Genomic DNA, 20,256 nt, shown 5'->3' on the forward strand with positions numbered 1-20,256 from the left:
AGAGCGCGGGACGAATATATAGCGCCGATCGGTGGTAGGAGTTTGGCGCAGATCGGTTTGTGTGTTGCTGCGCGAGACACGACGCCGAAATGAGAGCGTGCTGGCAACCTGGGCTGGGTACGTAGTCCCTGCAGCCTGCACGCGTCGGGTCCTGGCCCCGATCAGGAGATACATTAGCCATCCCTTCGTCCACCAAACTCAAAAGGAACCCTAATTGAGGGGATTAATCAAGCATGTTAAGATCGTGCCAGCTTCACACGTACTATTCCAACAAATCTATCTATTTCCATATGATGCGCACACTAAAATTGCTTTCTACGCAGCAAGCAAATATCTGTGCCACCCGAGGAAACAAGGCTTCCACGGTTTTATTTACTTTGCTTCGTGTTATGCGCCTAATGTAATCGCAGAAAATTAAGCTTGCGTTTGAAGTGAAGAAGCCAATACCATGCACGAACAGCTTCAAATAAAGCCAACTAGTGTATCATCAAGTATTTAGAAAATATCACAAAACCAAAACTAATGAAGGATAGGTTTTAGAAAATTATAATATTAGGAAAATTTACAAAACTGCAAACATATGGGCGAGTTATTTCACAAAAAACAAGTCTCACTATTTAGCCGGTTTGACATTGCTTAAAAAATTATGAAAGCTAGTAATAATTCTAACTGCACGCATGTGGTTAAATGCGAAATTTTCAACTCATTTTGCGAAGCTGAATTTATGTTTTCATAGTTTTTGAAACTTTAGTCAAATTTCAACCAAATTTGTTTTCTCCAAAAAAAAACTTTAAAATTCACTATGTTAATCCATCTTAACTGAAGGGATAGATTATTTTAAGTTTTTATAGATAAAATATATAAGATGATTTTTTTTACAAAATAAAAGAGTAACTATCGGAATAAGTCTGGTCCGTTCTTCAGGGAAAAAAGAGAGTACCATGCTCCTATGCGTACCTGAGCATTTCTCTGGCCGTACCGGGCCGACCAAGGCCCGACGCGGAAAATCTCGGCCCAGGCCCGGCCCGACCCGACCGTTAGGCCGGAAATCTTGGACCAAGCCCGGCCCATCATAAGGAATGCCCGTCGGGCCTCAGGCCTCGGGCCGGGTCGCTTCCTTAAATCGCGCAAAATGATGGCCCAGGCCTGGCCCATGCTGACCATCGGGCCAAAAAATCTGGCCTAGGCCCAGCCCACAAGCATGGTCGGGTCGGGCTTGGCCCAGGAATTTCGGGCCGGGCCAACCGGGCCGGGCCAGGCCAACCAAGCCGGGCTGCCGATAGCCAAGTATACTCCTATGTTACATGATCCTAACGGTCGAAAACATGTCAAATGAACTTAATCATGAGATTTAAGCTTTTTGAAACAACTTCACTCAATAGTTGCTATTTTCTGGTATTGTTTTCGCCTAGATAGGATTTTTTTGAAATCGTGCCCTGAATAATTATGTTTTATCTTATAGTATTTTCTTATAACAGAAAATATATTTTAAAAACTATATAGTACTAAAATAATTATGTTTCGTATGATGACAAGACTTGATAGTTTTTTTTTGCGTAAAAAGTCCATCGATCTATCATCCACAGTAGTAGAAAGAACCCAAAAAATAATAAAATTACAAATAGGTATTTAATCCACCTAACGACGGCTACAAACATTGATTAGAGCCGAAGGCTCGCTGCGGCCGTGCTCGCCCCTCCATCACTGAGCTAGGCAGAGCTTATCATATTAGAGCTTGTTTCAGTTAGCAAACGGGGAGTCATCATGATAATACCCCAAAGAACCAGCACACCAGATCAGCAACCATCACCAAAGATGCGACTCCTAGATTGAAAGAGCCAGACCTGAAACCACATCAATAAACATAAACACAAACTAGAAACTAGGAGATCCACTGAATGCACTACTTCACAAGCACTCACCATCTTGGTGAAGAAACTAAAAAACAACCTAAGCAACAACAAAAAAAGAGCCTCCCTTCCGTCGAAGGATCATGGTCTGCATGCCTCCAAGCCCATCGAAGGCGGCCCAAACGAGAGGATGGAACCATAGACAGGTTTTGTTTCTCGTGATCGACTTTCTCTTCCTTGGATGACACGAACATGATTTGATACATTGAATACAAAAAGGTTCTCCGAATGTTGACTTGCCGTTGTGTTCCTCCACGGACACAATTGGTGTTGAATTTATCCTAGCAATCCATATTCCCTGGCAAAAACATGGGTTTGTGACATGCATGGTAGGGTGCCAATGATTAGAACAAGTAGTGGTACTGGCTCGTACTTGATGGTCACGGTTAGTACAGGTAGATCATGCCGATCGATGCCGATGCGTGCATGCACCTTGCCAGCCGGTCACGCATGTCTACACTGTATGCTACTGGTATTTTACTATTCTAAGACGTCCTATATAGTACCTATCCAACGCATTGTTTACTGACTTGTAATGTGATCGTGTAGGATCTTGATTAGATGATTAGCTGAAGGGGACGCACGATTTGGTGGTGGCTCAGTCCAAAAACGGGACGCCATCATCGCCCCCGCCGCAAAGGATTCCCCGCATGTGCAACGCCGGCCCCGGCGCGCTCGGTGACACGTACCCGCCGCTGAGACGTCGTGTGCACGAGCACAGTCTCGCTGACTGTGCGGCGCAAACTTTAATCGGAACGGATTGGATGGAGAAGATACGATGCGATCATGCTCTAGCTGACGACAATGGATGTTCAGTGTAGCTGGGCCAGAACTAATCCGCCGTGGATGGACGATGATGCTGCCCATCTGGGAACCGATTTGTCTCTTTATTTCATCTCCTCCGGAGCTAGCTTGTGTGACATGATTCAGATCGGCGGAAATAGCCACGCAGGAGGTTTCTCCTCTGACGGAACTGCTCCTTCTCCTGTTTTACTCGCCACTGCATCTGCATGCATGCGCACCAAGGGGAGACGGGTAGCCGCGAGAGCTTCAGAATTGTCAGGTCTTGTTTTGTTTCACTCCAACGTACTGACAAAACAAAAATGTTGTGAAGATCAGACTACGTATGACTAACATATGTAGAGACAGGCACATACTCCACCTGTCTCTTATCTGGTCACGACTCGTGGCGACGGCTCACTAATTTGCTCCACCTCTGAAACGCGATGGGTTGATCAAAAATATAGATGGCCGGTTTGTCGATTGGAACCGTATTCTGTCAGTCAAGTCACCTGGTCACCGTGCAAGAGAGATTCAAAATCAATATCAAACTTTCCATGTCCTGTTTTTCTTGACGCGCGCACGTGCAGGTAAGGTTCAAAGCCTACACCGCGAAAGTCCCGCTTTGATCTACTTTATTTTTCTATTATTTCTAGTTTAAAATCTATGGATTTTATTAGCTAAAAATAACAAAATAAACTAGAAGGTGTACTTTCGCAGGAATGCAGGATAACGCTTGCAACCCTGCATGGAGGAGTTCAGAGTGTGGTTTCCTTTCTAGTCCAGTGCATGCGGCGAGGCTGCCAAAACACTACCCCTTCGGTTCATATTTCTTGTCGCTAGAATGGATGTATTTGAACCTAAATTATATGTAGATACATTCGTATTAGAGACAATTAATATGAATAAGACGGGATAGTTCAATTGTTCTCTTGCCGCCAAGAACGAGGGGGCTCTGCCCTGCAAAGCAAGACCTACAGTTGATTTACTCACTTTCTCTGTCAAGTACTACCACTACCGTCCTACAAAAAGTGACTTAGTTTTATAGTATCTAGACATATTTTAATGTGCACATACATGATAAGCCAGGTTACTTATTTTGGGACAAAGAGAATATATATGCTCATACTAGGATTTTATTCGCAGATCAATTGTTATATTTATTAATATAAAAATATGTTTAGATTTTTTCCTTGTAATGGTATCATCATCACTGTCTCTTGAAAGTAAGCTATAAGGCACCGATACCTCTTTAACGTTTTTTGTTGAATCAGCCTCATTGCCATATTGCGCAGGTCCCTCTCACTGTCGTGAACCGTTTGCTAGAGTGCTAGAGACTAGGGTTTGATTGAGTTGAACTCCTGGTAAATGAACCCCAAGGTTTATTCTTTTTTTAAAGGGGGCAAAAGATTTTCCATCATTCATTAATTAACATTAATTAAGTAGAAGTGTCTTGATAAGACAAAGTGAAAACCCAAAAAGGGGATTACTCTCCCAATATTACAAGATTCAAATGCTTCCCTCCTGTGGCGACCCAAAGCATGGCCTCGCCTCTAATGATCTCAAAAAGGATTGTCGGATGCGCATAGTAGTTTTTTGAAACTCTTGCATGCCGTTCCTTTCAAAATGTCCAACTCAGAAGCATGGTGATAGAAGACATGTGCCTTTTGGTTAGGCGTTGCATTGCTCGACATCAAGGTCCAGCAAACCATGAGGGTAGTATCGTCCACAAATGGGTGCGGATGGAAGTGATTCAGTCCCGCACCTTTCCCAAAGCCGCTTCGTGTAGCAGCAAAGGAAGAACGTGTGCACCGCCGTCTCTTGAATTTTCTTGCAAGCAAAGCACGCAATCGTCCCAACCCCTCCTGTCAAAATGATCCACCATCCAAATTTTATGGTGGAGGTGCCCAAGCATTTCAAACCTGAGTACTTGTTTATATTTGCTGCCCTAAGGTTTATACCATGTAAATACAAAGTTTAAACGCTTAACGCTAATGAACTTGATCAAAGGCCAAGACAAGTTGAATTGCCACATCGACATCACAAACACATGACGAAAGACGCCAAATTGCATTAGAGCAAGAAGAGTTAATCAATCAATCAATCAACCTTTTAATTAGTTCACTCGTACATGGCCCTCGGCAGTTACTTGCACAGCCGGGTAGAAGATTTACAAAACACAGAAAAAGAATCTAAAAAAAATCGTAGCCTTCTTCAATCAATTACTGCACATAGGCACGGGATAGGAACACGCTCGGGCGCTCAGCCTTTGACTGGATACCTTAACGCTAGCTTGCACGGCCTTCACGGCGGCGGCAGGCGCAGGTCCTGCTTCCCCGCTGAGCGCAGAAATGCATGGCGTGTTGCGTTGCTTCGACGATTTCACCGTTCGGTGCGCTGGAACCCGCGCAGGTTGCCGATCGCTCACAAGAAGAGCTTCTCCCCGGCCAATCCCTTATCCCTGCAGCAGCGGTCGCTGGTCACCGCCGCGGCGGCCGGAGGAGCGGCGACGCTCGTTGGACGATGAGGAGGAGACGCGGCGGAGGACGTCGCGGAGCCGGTGCTCGTCGCAGGAGAGCGCGACGGGGCCGGAGGCGCCGGCCGGGAAGCCGTACTCCTCCTCGGCCTGCCTGAGCAGCTCCAGGAACGCCGGGTGACCAAGGTGCGCCAGCCGCACCACGAACCGAGCGCCCGCCGCGCACACCGCCACGTGCCCCGCTGGCACCGCCGCGGAAGCGGAACTCCGGGCGCGCCACCGCCGCACGGCCCGGCGCAGCCAGGCGACCGACGGGATCGTGATGACGTTGCACATGCTTGGTTGCCCGGCTGTGACGAGCTGGAAACACGGCGGTCGGATGAGCGAGCGCGTTCGCTTGCTTGCTGTGTTGCTCTTGGTCTGGGAGCTGGGAGACTTGGTGGCGAGCTGTGTGATGTGTTGGGTGGAGTGGAAGAGCGGGAATATATAGCGCGTTCACAGACTCCAGGTTCAGGAGTGGCGCCGTGATGTGTGGCGTGTGTGTTCCTGCGTGTGACACGACACTGAGCCGAGATTAGGCAGCACAATCTGCATATGCATGCATCCAACCCTACGCGTTGCCAACCTGGGGAACCCTGCGCAGCTTGCACGTACGCGTCGGGTCTTGCCCCTGATGAGGAGGGGCATAGCCATATCTCCGTCTACCCAACACAAAAGGCGCCTCCCTAATTCACGGAACTAATTGAACATGTTGAGTTTGTGCTTGCAAGCAAAGAACTTCCACTAATAGATCGATTTCCATACCTTGGACATCGAATTTGTGATAGGAAGCAGAAGTTTCATATGCCCCGCTCATGAGTCAACTAGTTTCCATGTAGACAAAATTTCAATAAATCGAAGCTATTCTATTGGGACCAAGGTTTGAACAAATGACACCTAGGATTTTTTTTCCGGTTTTGCTAATTCTTAGGTAGCTGAGAATTAAGTTAGCTCTTAGTTGAGTCCTACACCGTCATATTTCTATCACTATTTGTTCATTTATGAGTTACAAGTTTAGTTGCAACAGCTAGGAAAAAATGTTTGTTTCATGATTCATGCTAACCGCTAGTTGCATCATGTGTTGCAACTATGACTATCACTTGACTGAGAACTTAGTTAATTCTCATTCAACTAGGAAGTAGTGATACCAAATACCACGACTTGCTCAGTTCAACACAATTCATGACAATCCGAACCAACTCTGGACAAAAAAAAGATAGAAAATATAATGATTGCCAACTACTTGTAGCAAGTAAACTATAATTCTGTTCATCTCATTTTTCCCAAAATATTGTAAGTTTAGTAACTTTTGTAATGTTCAACCAAAATTATACAAACATATATTAGCCTAATAAAAATTCACTAGAATAATGAACTACCTTATCTTTTTTATGAAAAAAATGTTTATTTGAACTAAGTTTGGTCAAAGTACAAAAAAAACGAGAATTTCCAAAGGTTTGGTTCAAGTCTCTATTCTTTCAGAAAAACAGAGATAGACCGGTCAGCTTTGCCACATGAACCTTTGTAGTGGGAGTGTGACCGCTACGGAGCTTTTTCCACTCCTATTCAGTTGTTGTTGTGCCCCCTTCGGCACGGTGAGTGCGTCACCCAATGGGCTGGGTTGGCTTCTCCAATTTTGTCGGTCATTCTGCCTGGCCGAAATGGTGTGGTAAGATCATTTGACTAGGGAGATTAGTATTTCCCAAGCCTGTGAGGATGACAACGTGGTCTCTTGGAGTCTAGAGGCCTACGACGGCTTCTCGCCCAGATCCATATATTCACGCCTCTCGCAAGGAGCGGCTGTTACTCACTTCAAGGAAGGATGGCGGACTAGGGTGCCACCAAGAATTAAAGTCTTTTTGTGGCAACTCATCCGACATAAGCTACCTTCTTCCCTTTGTGGTGAACTAGAGGATTGCAATCACATCTTCTTTAGTTGTCCACAAGCGAGGTTTATGTGAGCAGGAGTTAGGGAACTTCTTTACTGCGATTGAAACTGGGCTGGGGTTGGGGATTTTCTGGCTATATCTCAAGTCTAGTCAGGATCATACCGTAAGCTAGTTTAGCTTACCTTTTCAGCATAGTGATGGGCACTTTGGAACATTAGAAACAAACCAAGAAGTATTGATGGTACTTTGATTGGCAAGCGGACTGACGCTATTTACAAAATGTTAATATGGTGAGATTGAAGGATAGGAGCCTGATGGACACGATGATGGGGGCAATCTGGTGTATGCACACCTTCCTCGCGACTTCAGTAGGACGATGCCTCATGACTATTTGAGTTGTTTGTCGGTTTTATGTGGATTCTACCATGTGGGGCTTTATTGATTTAATGCCGGGGCTAGGCCTTAAGTTTAAAATTGTGGTGAGTGGACTGACGGAAACGATGTCAAATGGATTAAGTACGTCCTAATATGTGGAAAAAAGTTATGGCTTTCTGCTAATTTTTTAATTCATTTCTGTTTTGTTTGACACTATAGACCGAATAATTATGTGGTTTGTGATATTTGCTCTTCCATTTTTCTGAATAGTCACGAACGAAAACCATATGGGGATATAGGAGTGGAGGAGATGTGCTTGGATGCCAGAGAAACAACATCATATTTCCCAAACACCTTCGGGATACGACTCTGATTTATGGACTTAGACATGAAGGAATAAGAGTAGACGAACAACACATGCATAAATAGAGAAAAATATTTAAAATCTTCTAGACTTAGGTTCAATAATTATAGTGTGCTTGCTCATTCGTTTTAGCAGCAAATAATATGAATAAGAGGGAGCATATGATTGGATGGTTGACTTCGAGTTTAATTTCTTCGCCAGACAATCAAAGTTTGCTCTGAAGCAATCCCTACCGAAGAACATGGGTTTGTGATGTGCATGGGACGGCGCCAATCATCAGTAGTACTGGCTAGTACTTGATGGTCACGGTGAGTACAGCCCAGCACCAGGAAGGACCGATGCCGATGCATGCACCAGCTGGCGGGCCGGTCACTCACTCGTACACTTCAATATCTGTACTGAAACTAATTAATATACATATATACATAGTTAGAACTCCAATACGTGCTAGGACTCTAGGAATGGGATGAAAAGCGTCCAGATCCTCCTTGTTAGTCGTGCTTTAATATCTTAGCAAACTAGTCTACTTAAAACTAGATAATAATGATTTTGTGACCTTATACGAGTTGCTGTTTGAAATCTGAACTATTTCGCCCCTCCGTCTCGTGAAAATTCCTAATTAAAGACAGTTTTTACAAGACGGAGGGAGTACTCTCCCTCTCAAATGCATTATATTGTTTCAGCGTACATAATGGTACTGTTATGGTGTAGATTGTAGAAGCTAGAATAGACGATGTGATCTTGACGGCACGCACGGGTTTGGGTTGGAACGACGCCAATGCTCAATCGTCGCACGTAACGTCGTGCACATATGAGCACAGTCTCACTGATGCGGCGGAAAACTATAATTGAAACAGATTAGCTATAGTCTGCGGATATGATGGGGTCACGATCGAGCATGATGACGACAATTAACCAGGAAGCTAACTAGCTAAGTACAGCGCTGCTAGTACGTACTCCACTGTGGATGGATGCTGTCGATCTGGGAACTGATTTATCCGCATTCTATTCCGCTCAGTCTGTGAGATTATTCCGATCGGACGGAAACGAGTTAAGCGCATGCGGCGAGTGAATTCACCTAGGGTTAATGATAATTTTAATCCTCGATGGTCCTTCATTTTTAATGCCATTATTGAAAGCCTAAATCTGAAGGAAATTTCACTGTCTGGTCGGCAATATACTTGGGCTAGTCGGCGAGTGACACCTACCTATGAAAAATTAGATCGTGTTTTGGCTAGTGTGGAGTGGGAATAAAAATTCCCATTGGTTTCGGTGAGAGCTTTATCTAGGTCGAGCTCCGATCACACACCTTTTCTTATTGATTCAGGGAATCATGCACACTTAGGAAACAAACCTCGTTTCTCTTTTGAGTTGTCTTGGTTGCAACATGACGGGTTCTATGATTTGGTGGCAGTCGAATGGGCTGCAGCCCCAATGGGGGTATCGCCAATTGATACTTGGCAAAAAAAGATTAGGCACTTACGAAAAATTTTAAGAGGTTGGGCAAAAAATCTAAGCGGGAAATATAAACTGGAAAAGGAGAGGTTAATCGAAATCATTGATTTCCTGGACATTAAGGCGGAAACTTGCCCTTTATCTACTCTTGAGAGGGATGAGTTAAAAATGGCCAATGATAATTTGAATAAGCTGAGAAGATCCGAGGAAACAAAATGGGCACAGAGAGCCAAGGTTAAATATGTGCAGGAAGGGGGTAATAATACAAGATATTTTCACTTAATTGCTAATGAAAAGCATAGGAAGAAAAAGATTTTTCAACTAGAACAGGATGAGGGCACGATTGTTGGGGATGAGAACCTTAAAAATTACATTACTGAATATTATAAGAAACTTTTTGGTGAGCCGCAACACAGTTCAATAGTAATGATGGAGGATAGAATTGATGATATTCCTCAAGTTTCTGCGGCTGAAAATGATTTTTTGATTAAAGATTACTCTGCCGAGGAAGTTTATACCGCGATCTCACAAATGAAGCATAATAAGGCACCGGGGCCTGATGGGTTTCCGGCTGAGTTTTATCAAACCTTTTGGGAAGTAATTAAAGTGGATCTAATGGCGCTTTTTCTTTCTTTCCAAAAAGGTGAATTACCTTTACATAGGCTTAATTTTGGGGTCATTACTCTACTTCCAAAAAAAGATAATGCGATTCAAATACAATAATACCGTCCTATTTGTTTACTTAATGTGATCTTTAAGATCTTTACTAAAGTTGCTACCATTCGTATTTCGGAGGTTGCGCATAATGTCATTAAACCTTCCCAGACTGCTTTCATGCCGGGCAGACATATTTTAGAGGGAGTGGTTGTGCTTCACGAGTCCATTCATGAAATGCATAGGAAAAAGCTAGATGGTGTGCTTTTTAAAATTGATTTTGAAAAGGCTTATGATAAGGTTAAATGGCCGTTTTTACAACAAGTATTGCGTATGAAAGGCTTTGATAATACCTGGTGTGATCGAATTAGACAATATGTGCAAGGTGGGAGTGTGGGGATTAGGGTGAATGATGATATCGGACATAATTTTCAAACAAGGAAAGGCTTGAGACAGGGTGATCCTTTATCTCCCATCCTTTTTAACATTGTCGTGGATATGCTAGCTATTATTATTGCACGGGCTAAGGAAGCGGGTCAGATTGGGGGTCTTTTACCTCATCTAGTCGAAGGGGGAATTTCAATCCTACAATATGCTGATGATACAATTCTTTTCATGGAACATGATATTGCTAAAGCACTGAACATGAAATTAATTCTATGTATTTTTGAACAACTCTCCGGTCTGAAAATTAACTTTCACAAGAGTGAGATCTTCTATTTTGGTAAAGCAAAAGATATTGAACAACAATATATGCAGATTTTTGGTTGTGAAGCAGGTGCTCTACCATTTAAATATTTGGGCATACCTATACATCACCGTATATTGAGAAACACTGAATGGAATCCGGTTGAAAGTCGTTTTGCTTCAAAATTAGGATGCTGGCGTAGTAAAATGCTTTCTTATGGGGATAGGTTGGTTCTCATTAATTCGGTGTTAACTAGTCTACCAATGTTTATGTTATCTTTCATGGAAATACCTGTTGGGGTTAGGAAAAGACTAGATGAAAAAAAGAAGAGATATAGACTCTCTAAATGGAACATTGCTTGTAGACCAAAAGACCAGGGGGGTTGGGTATTGAAGTTCTGGATTTAAAGAACAAATGTTTACTGAGTAAATGGTTATACAAACTCCTTACTGAAGAGGGTATGTGGCAACAAATCTTGCACAATAAATATTTGCACTCTAAAACTTTAGCGCAAGTTGAGGTAGAGCCTACGGACTCACCTTTTTGGAAAGGTCTTATGAAAGTGAAATCTGATTTTTTTGCTAGAGGATATTTCAAAATTGGTGATGGTAGTTCGATGCGTTTTTGGGAAGATGTTTGGTTAGGGGATGTTCCTCTATCACAACAATATCCCTCTCTTTATAATATTGTGCAACATAGAGATGTTCTGGTTTCTACGGTGTTGGCTCAAAATCCGTTGAATATTACTTTCAGGAGAGGTCTAAACGATCACAAATATACTGAATGGTTGCATTTGTGTCAACGCCTTATAACTATTAATCTCACTGGGGAACCTGATAAGTTTGTTTGGAAGCTGACAGATTCGGGAATTTTCACCGTTAAATCTATGTATCTTGATTATATGAATGGCCATACTAGATTTCTGCGCAAATATTTGTGGAAACTCAAAATCCCTCTTAAGATAAAAAATTTCATGTGGTTTTTTAATAATAAGGTTTTACTTACTAAATACAATTTGGCAAAACGTAGATGGACAGGATCTCCGAAGTGTTGTTTCTGTAATGCAAATGAAACTGTTAACCATTTGTTCCTTGGATGTCCATTCGCTACTATTATTTGGTGGATGATTTATTTTGCTTATAATATTCCGCCACCTACGAGTATTACTAACATGTTTGGGAACTGGTTGTATGGAGTTCCAAAGAAAGATAAAAACAAAATTCGGATTGGTATATCTGCTATATGCTGGACAATATGAAACACTAGAAATGATATGATTTTTAATAATCAAAAGGGTACTAACTTTTTGCAGGTAATTCTTCGAGCTGTGCATTAGATACAGCTATGGGCTTTCCTGCTACCGGAGGATCAGCGCAAGGATATGGTACTGGCTGCAACAGACTACTGGTGGTTACGCGGGATTTCTACTACCGGGCTACTGGGTGGCGACATATGTTGCGGTCAAAACCCACCGGCGGGCAGCGACGGGCAACACAGTAGAGCCGGGAACAACCTAGGGCTGCGGCTGGCCCTGGTCCCTCCGAGCGACGGCCCGCAAAGCCTCTGGTACACACGTCCGATGCTGATGCAAGGGCGTGCCACCTGACCTATACCTGGTCAGGAAGGTGATGGAGATGCCTCGCTTAGTTTCCTGCATGGCATACACGTAAACATTAAATACGAGCCTCGATCGGCTCTCAGGTTATCCTGTGAATCGGCTCAAGGAGCCGATCCACCCATGATTCGTACGAGGTGCACGAATATATGGTGGTCCTGCTTGATCAAGATAAAGCTAATGCGATCTACGACGATTTGGGGTTTTCACCGCATAATCGGATCATCCTACTCACGATTGGGCCTCGCGGCCACGCACGGTGATCGTAAGACGATCCTAGATAGGGCCTAAAAACCAACACGAGGTTGATCCCCGGAACATCCTGTCTAGGACTAGCAAACGACACCCTACGTGCCGCTGGATCCTCCAACCCTTTGTAAGGCCTAACTATTGCAGATATTAAACTAATCCTTGAAGAACAAGGAGCAACCGTAACGGATCGGATCTACTAAATAATGATCAAGCGGGGTGCCGCCCCCACACCTAAGATAGGTGTGAGGGCGGCTAGATATGCAAGGGTCGCACTACGATAGCATGTTATACGAAGAACTATGCTAACCCTAACACATCTATGGTAACTACGTTGCTCGCCATCAAAAAGGCTTCAGTACGAGCAACGCATGAACAACATGAAGCTTATGCTGCCTAGATCGCAAGATGCGATCTAGGCAGCATGATGCTTACCGGTAGAAACCCTCGAGACGAAGGAGTTGGCGATGCGCCGAGATTGATTTGTTGGTTGAACGTTGGTTGTTGTTTATTCCATAAACCCTAGATACATATTTATAGTCCAGGGGACTTTCTAACGTGGGAATAATCCCCACCGTGCACGAGGCCAACTCTAACTAAAACGACACGTAATCTACTATGTTACAGATACACGGGCCAACTAGCCCATATTTTGCATATAAAGTCCGATTCACATATTTCTTCTATGTATATTCTTTAAGCTCATCTTGATCGCGGCCCACCTCTGACTCGGTCAAATTCTGGTGATAACACATGCCCCCCTGGTTTTGGAATTGATAATTCCAAAATCACTCTGTTTTTCTTCGTCAGGTCATGTTGCAGCAGAGCAAAACCGTCGCAGCATTCTTCATCATAATGCCCTGTCCTTTCAACTTCTCTGAAAAATTTGATAGCTTCAACACTACTTCCTTGGAAACTGCAAAGGCATTAAATCCCCATCAGGCTCCTCCTTATTTAACTGTGCCGACTGACTCGCTTTTCATCCCCCTCCTTGGGTCTAGCTATCGGCACCAAAAAACCCTCTTCCCCTGTAGCAATGTCTTCTCCTTCATCCATCTCTTCTGGCCTCTCTTTCCAATCTTCTCCCTCGAGCGAGCCGATGTCGGAGTCCGAGTGGGACTTTGACTTCCTGTCAGATGGCGACATGCCCCTGACTGATGAGGAAGGCAACCTCCAGTTCCTCATGGAAGGGGAACTGAAGAGCGAAAGCGAGGATGACCTCCACTCATGGAGGAACTCCACTTCCTCCGATAATGGGGAGGAAGAGGAGGACGAGGAGGTAGAAGAAGAAGAGGCAGAAGACGATTCCTCTTCCTCCACTGGGTACCCGCCGACGAAGCGCCTCCGTGCTTGGGCGGCCAGTGAAGATGATGATGACGACGAAAAGGAAGAAGCCCCGGTCGAAAGTTGGGGCAGCGGTGATGAGGAGTTCTCCGGAAGTAGCGCCGGCGGCAGTTACGACACCGACGACGAGGGCAGTGAAGATTAGTGACATAGGATCAGTAGTACGCGAGCAATCGGCTCTTCTTTTGTTCCTCTTTCCTTGAGAAATCGACTCTTCATTGTAAAAACCCTCCTTTGTTAATGAAGAAGTATTTCCAGTCAACTTTTTCGCCGATCGTCAAAGTCAAATAATCTCCGAAAAGAGCCGATGGCATCGCACCGGTCTCTATCATAAAAACACGAGTAAGGTCGACCTAGCCGCCCCTCCAAACGGTAACTTGCAACCTCCATCTGAGAAAGCAAACTCAGATCCCCAAATCGCCGCCTGAGCAGTTCCAACTCAAGACCGACTACATCACAGATCTCAACCGCGCCGCCCCCAACTCCTTCAACGCATCCCATGGCGGAATCATCCAACACCGACGCCACGGCTTCTGGTCTGAAGGTAATCCTCAACCTCCTCTCGCCATTCGACTTGTCATGGGATTAATGGCAAACACCTGGATTAATGTTCCGTTCCGCTATTAATTTAGGTTTCAGACATTCTTCTGCCACATCCTTCTCTCGCAAATTCGATGTGCCTCGGTCCTCGTTCTTCCGAGAGTCCCGCCCTGTTAATTTCGTGCGAAGCTAACAGAATCCCCTTCGTGAGTCAGAACCTAGATCTGACTTCCTGGGCCGACTGCTTGCGAGCCTGGCCTAATCCTCCTGAGGGTTGGGTGGCATGGTACAATAGAGTATCCCAAACTCATTATGCCACTTGGGAAACCATAGGGATAGCCGATGCCTTGTCATTATCATTGTCTCCTCTTGAGAAGAATGAGAACATCCTGAAAACCATCGGCTACTTCTGGTCTGATGCACTGAACTGCTTCATGTTTGGCCATAGCCCTATGACACCGACTCTGCTGGATGTGGCCATGATCACAGGCCTAGACATTGCATCCCCCAGCCCTTCTGCATTCAAACTGCCAAAAGTCCCTTTCACTCTTTCCTCTAAAAAAGAGTGTACCAGCTGGGGCGCCTATCTCAATCGTTATATAAAAAACAAAGGCCCCGTGACGGAGAGGGAACACACAGCCTTCCTGAACTTCTGGCTGGAGCACTTCATATTCTGTGGCCCATCACTTGCCCCTACCAAGAATTACCTCTCCCTGGCCTATGAACTTGCTAAAGGCACCAAACTCGGCCTAGGCAAACTGTTTCTTGGAGAGGTCTATCGATCCCTTCAACTGATGTCTGTCAAACTGTTCTCCCAAAAGACATTTAAAACTGGCGGCCCCTGGTGGTTTATTCAGTTGTGGGCCCAACTATACTTCCAGAACCAAATCCCAGACTTCCCACCGCTGACCACCTGCACCTTTCCAGATGTTAGAGGAAAGGAAATTCGATGCACCAGCTATGGCCAAGCCCTGTATGGGCTCCCAGGCAGCAGGCTGATCCCCAAGGAAGCAGCAGGGTGGTTTAAGATTTTCTTCCAAGGTTTGGACAACCCCCTGTTCCACCCTTATACTGAATCGGCAAATTTTGAAAACCCAATCTCTTTCCGATTGGATGACTTTGCCGATGACGCCAGCACCCAGCATTTGTACTCCATCATGATTCGTCCTTGCTTCCTCCCTGTTGGCATGAGTACCTCGAACCGGATCATCAAGCCCGGTTATGAGTGTTATCAACCGGTAGTGGCAGCTCGACAGCTTGGTCTCGGACAGGTGCCTCCACACTTCTTCTTACATCACCTGACAGCAAGTAGAGCTGAACTGCCTGACATCCTTACTGCCCAAAGGTGTTATACCTTCTTTGACGCTTTGGCCATTCCAATTCCCCGCGACCTCCGTTTCTCCTTCACTTCCGACGGTTTTGAAACTTGGTGGTCCATGTGGAAGACCCATGTCTTCAGGAGGGCTCTAGGACCGCTGCTGAGAGAACTTGACGCCGAGTATGACATCCCTGCAGACCAGGTACCATCACTTAAACATTTCTTGTAACAAAGATTATGGTGATTGTTTGTGACCCGACTCCATCTCCTCGGGCAAAGCAACAAGATGGTCCGGCTCCCACACAAGCCGACGGTTCCCCTTTCGTATTCCTTCCTCTGGCACCAGTGGTTCTCTTCTGCCAGAGCTCGCCACCCCTGAAGAAAGTCATAATGCAGAGTCAGCCGACTTCACCGAAATCGGCTCCCAAGAGTAAAGCATCTTCGGGGCCAGTTGCCCCCCGAGCCTCGACTCAGGCGAGGACGGCAGTGAGGAAGGTGGCTGCCAGGAAAACCCTGAAGCGTAAAGCTCCTGCCCCAGAAAGCTTGCGTGTAAGTTGGTTCAGACCCTGTCCACATTTACCCACTTTCCAAATCTTTTATAATACGCTCGTATTCTTTTCTACAGACTTCCACCGAAGAAACCTCCAGCGGGGCCGAAGAATCCAGTCAGGGGGACTCGAGCTCGGGCAATTCCGAGAGGTCCACCACCCAGAGCCAGACGGCTTCACCAGCGCCGGCTTCTAAGAAAAGGTCGATCCCTGAACCTCCTGCTCCCCAAGCCCCGACCAGATCGGGGTCACGCACGAAGCGCCGCTGCGTCAAAAGGGCTCGTAAGAACCCGCGAGCCTCTCCATCAAGCCAGGAGGTCTCAAATGTAATTATCTCCCTGGTCACACTTCATGCTAACCCATTGTCATTTGGATCGGCTAATCACTTCCTCCTGCAGACCGAAGAAACTTCTAGCGGAGACGTTGAGGAGGTACCGATGCCGTCCGCCACCCTGGACCTAGCCACCTCGACGATCGCGGCTGCCCAAGTGGCTGACCTATCCAAGTCCACAGAAAAGCCGATCGTCACTACATCGGCTGTTCCTCCTACCTTGGGAGAGGTATGCCCCTCCTCCTTGGCTCCCTCAATTTCTTCATCGCATGCTAAACTCACTTTGTTTGCCCTATCAGGGTTGTGATCTCTCGAGCTTGCTGACGTTCGATCTAGAATCCATCGAACCAACTTCTTCCAAGGCAAGTGGAGAGCCGAGTCCTAGCACGGTCCATGGTCCACTCCAGCATCTCAAAGACTTGCTTTCTTCCTCAACTGAGACCCTGATTGAAAATTCCGAGGAAGTCAAAGGCATCCTCGAGGATATCCAGCCCCATCTCCCTATGACACTGCAAGTGAAGCTCTGGCCTGCTGTTACCCTGTCGGTCTTTAAGTCAAGGGTGCAATCGGCTCGACAAAGGATTACTCTTCGCCACACCCAGCTTCCACTGAGAGCCGATATTGCCGAAAAGTGTCGACGGCTCAACGAGAAGAAGGCTGCTCTGGACGCCAAGACGGACACTTCTGCCAATCGCGCCGAACTCGAGACCCTGCGCAAGGAGCTGGAGAGCCTTGAAGAGAGGGTAAGGGTGACCAAGCAGCTCATCCAAGACAAGGAAGCCCTTATTGCCCGTTCTCAAGACGAAGCAAAAGGCCTCACAGCCGATCTGAAGACCGATCTGGCTGAAATTCGTACCCTGAGTAGCCAGCTGGTGACGGGTAAAGACGAGGACGACGAAGCTAAGATCGCTGAGGTAGATCGCATCCGTGTTGACGCCCTTCATGCCCTTGACGCGTTTCTCCAGTAGGGACAAATGTTTCGCTGAACTCGAGTGAATCTGCTCCGGCTGTACTTGCTACATTTTTTTTTTACTGGCCGATTTTCCACCGGCTCCTAATATTTCATTGCCCCTATGTGTCCGTCTGCCTGCTCATGTGCCCCCCCGAGCCGAATCTGTCAGGTAACTGCGGATATCGGCTCTGCGGTTGTCGGTAGGATTATGCCTGAACATCGGCTCTGCAGTCATGGACCAATGCTGATTTCCCTGGCCTCGCAAACCGATGTAAACCCATACTCCAGTCTTCCGTCACCCGCTAGATTGATGCTGAATGCCGGCGAAAACGTATGGCACGGATAATACGGGGCGGCTGCTGAATTGGCCCCCATTTCGACTGCACTGCTCAAAAGAGGTTTACACCTCGTCGTGCCGGCCGATGTCTCATCACCGGCTTTCCTTCGTTTGGGGCGTCATACTCCCCTTTTGCGGTCGACGCTCGTATGCGACAGGAGTGCCGTCCGCCATCTCAGATGTAGATGGCGAGGTGGTTGATGTCGAAGCTCGTCCCACCGGGCGTGCCAGAATGTGTTGCGGTCAAAACCCACCGGCGGGCAGCTACGGGCAACACAGTAGAGCCGGGAACAACCTAGGGCTGCGACTGGCCCTGGTCCCTCCGAGCGACGGCCCGCAAAGCCTCTGGTACACACGTCCGATGCTGATGCAAGGGCGTGCCACCTGACCTATACCTGGTCAGGAAGGTGATGGAGATGCCTCGCTTAGTTTCCTGCATGGCATACACGTAAACATTAAATACGAGCCTCGATCGGCTCTCAGGTTATCCTGTGAATCGGCTCAAGGAGCCGATCCACCCATGATTCGTACGAGGTGCACGAATATATGGTGGTCCTGCTTGATCAAGATAAAGCTAATGCGATCTACGACGATTTAGAGTTTTCACCGCATAATCGGATCATCCTACTCACGATTGGGCCTCGCGGCCACGCACGGTGATCGTAAGCCGATCCTAGATAGGGCCTAAAAACCAACACGAGGTTGATCCCCGGAACATCCTGTCTAGGACTAGCAAACGACACCCTACGTGCCGCTGGATCCTCCAACCCTTTGTAAGGCCTAACTATTGCAGATATTAAACTAATCCTTGAAAAACAAGGAGCAACCGTAACAGATCGGATCTACTAAATAATGATCAAGCGGGGTGCCGCCCCCACACCTAAGATAGGTGTGAGGGCGGCTAGATATGCAAGGGTTGCACTACGATAGCATATGATACGAAGAACAATGCTAACCCTAACACATCTATGGTAACTACGTTGCTCGCCATCAAAAAGGCTTCAGTACGAGCAACGCATGAACAACATGAAGCTTATGCTGCCTAGATCGCAAGATGCGATCTAGGCAGCATGATGCTTACCGGTAGAAACCCTCGAGACGAAGGAGTTGGCGATGCGCCGAGATTGATTTGTTGGTTGAACGTTGGTTGTTGTTTATTCCATAAACCCTAGATACATATTTATAGTCCAGGGGACTTTCTAACGTGGGAATAATCCCCACCGTGCACGAGGCCAACTCTAACTAAAACGACACGTAATCTACTATGTTACAGATACACGGGCCAACTAGCCCATATTTTGCATATAAAGTCCGATTCACATATTTCTTCTATGTATATTCTTTAAGCTCATCTTGATCGCGGCTCACCTCTGACTCGGTCAAATTCTGGTGATAACAACATAATAATAGGATTGAGTATGGCTAGCCTATTTAGATGTCTGATGTTCGATTGGTTGATTTATGTGGCAACCAAGTCGGACCTGCTCTGTTTTTATTTGCTTTATGTTTCTCATACTTAATACTTGATACGTTATAATAAAAGGCCGTGTGCATCAATTGATGCAGAGGCTGGGGCGTTTTTGCTCCTTGATCTAAAAAAAGGGTCTTCGTCTGACACGCCTGTTCTTCCCATGCATCCACGCCGAGACAGGGAGACAATGAGCCGTTTTAAGTTTGATCAGAGTCCTCAGGAACTAGCCTGCGTTTGACATGACGCTCCAACAGAACTTCTGCCAAGAAAATGTTCTCAGATTAGGCTAAGAATGAGCACCTAAAACATGCAGATACAGTTAAAACACGCTTCACCTGTCCCTCATCTGCTCACGACGTGTGGCGACGGCCGGCTCATCTGCTCCACCTATGAACCGGATCGGTCGATAAAAATATAACTGTGGCCGGTGTATGGATCTCAACCTTGTTAGATACTGTATATGTCAGTATCTGACATACATGCTCCTCGTTGCATGTCCTGTTTTACTTGGCATGAGCACGTGTAATTATACCTGATCAACAGATCGTGTGTTGGGGTCTCGCTTGGAGTACGCGCATGAACTTCCAAAAAGATAGCAGTCCACCTGGCCGCCGCTCGCCGCCGGCCCGGCTGTGCAAGCAAACCCTACAGCTAATTAGCTCTCTCGGCATGGATTCTAAACTGAGCAATTATGTATGCTAGTACTCCTACTTGTGATACCATGTACTCATACACCTCACTATAGTGCAAAAAACGGTGATAACATCCTACCTGTGATACCTTCTATGCTTAATTTGTACTACTACAAAGATAACAACATTTTCATCAACAATCACTTAACAGAAATATAAAGTTCAACTACAAGGAAGCGGCCGGAAGACGCCTTTAAAAAAGACGAAGTTCTTTGGGGGGGGGGGGGGG

At 46.0% G+C, this 20,256-nt stretch overlaps 1 protein-coding gene across 1 annotated transcript; it reads right to left on the minus strand.

The window, feature by feature from the left end:
- Nucleotides 1–4,796: 4,796 nt before the first annotated feature.
- Nucleotides 4,797–5,614, minus strand: LOC127330769 (uncharacterized). Its single transcript, XM_051356868.2, has one exon. It carries the CDS (start codon nt 5,500–5,502, stop codon nt 5,146–5,148), a length of 357 nt encoding a protein of 118 aa, XP_051212828.1. The 5' UTR covers nt 5,503–5,614; the 3' UTR covers nt 4,797–5,145.
- Between the last annotated feature and the right edge of the window lie 14,642 nt (nt 5,615–20,256).

Source organism: Lolium perenne, chromosome 2, assembly GCF_019359855.2.
Source record: "Lolium perenne isolate Kyuss_39 chromosome 2, Kyuss_2.0, whole genome shotgun sequence".
In the NCBI taxonomy this organism is placed as follows: Eukaryota; Viridiplantae; Streptophyta; class Magnoliopsida; order Poales; family Poaceae; genus Lolium; species Lolium perenne.

Coding starts and splice junctions, on each gene's coding strand:
- LOC127330769 (XM_051356868.2), bottom strand. CDS start 5,502: ATGTGCAACGTCATCACGATCCCGTCGGTCGCCTGGCTGCGCCGGGCC.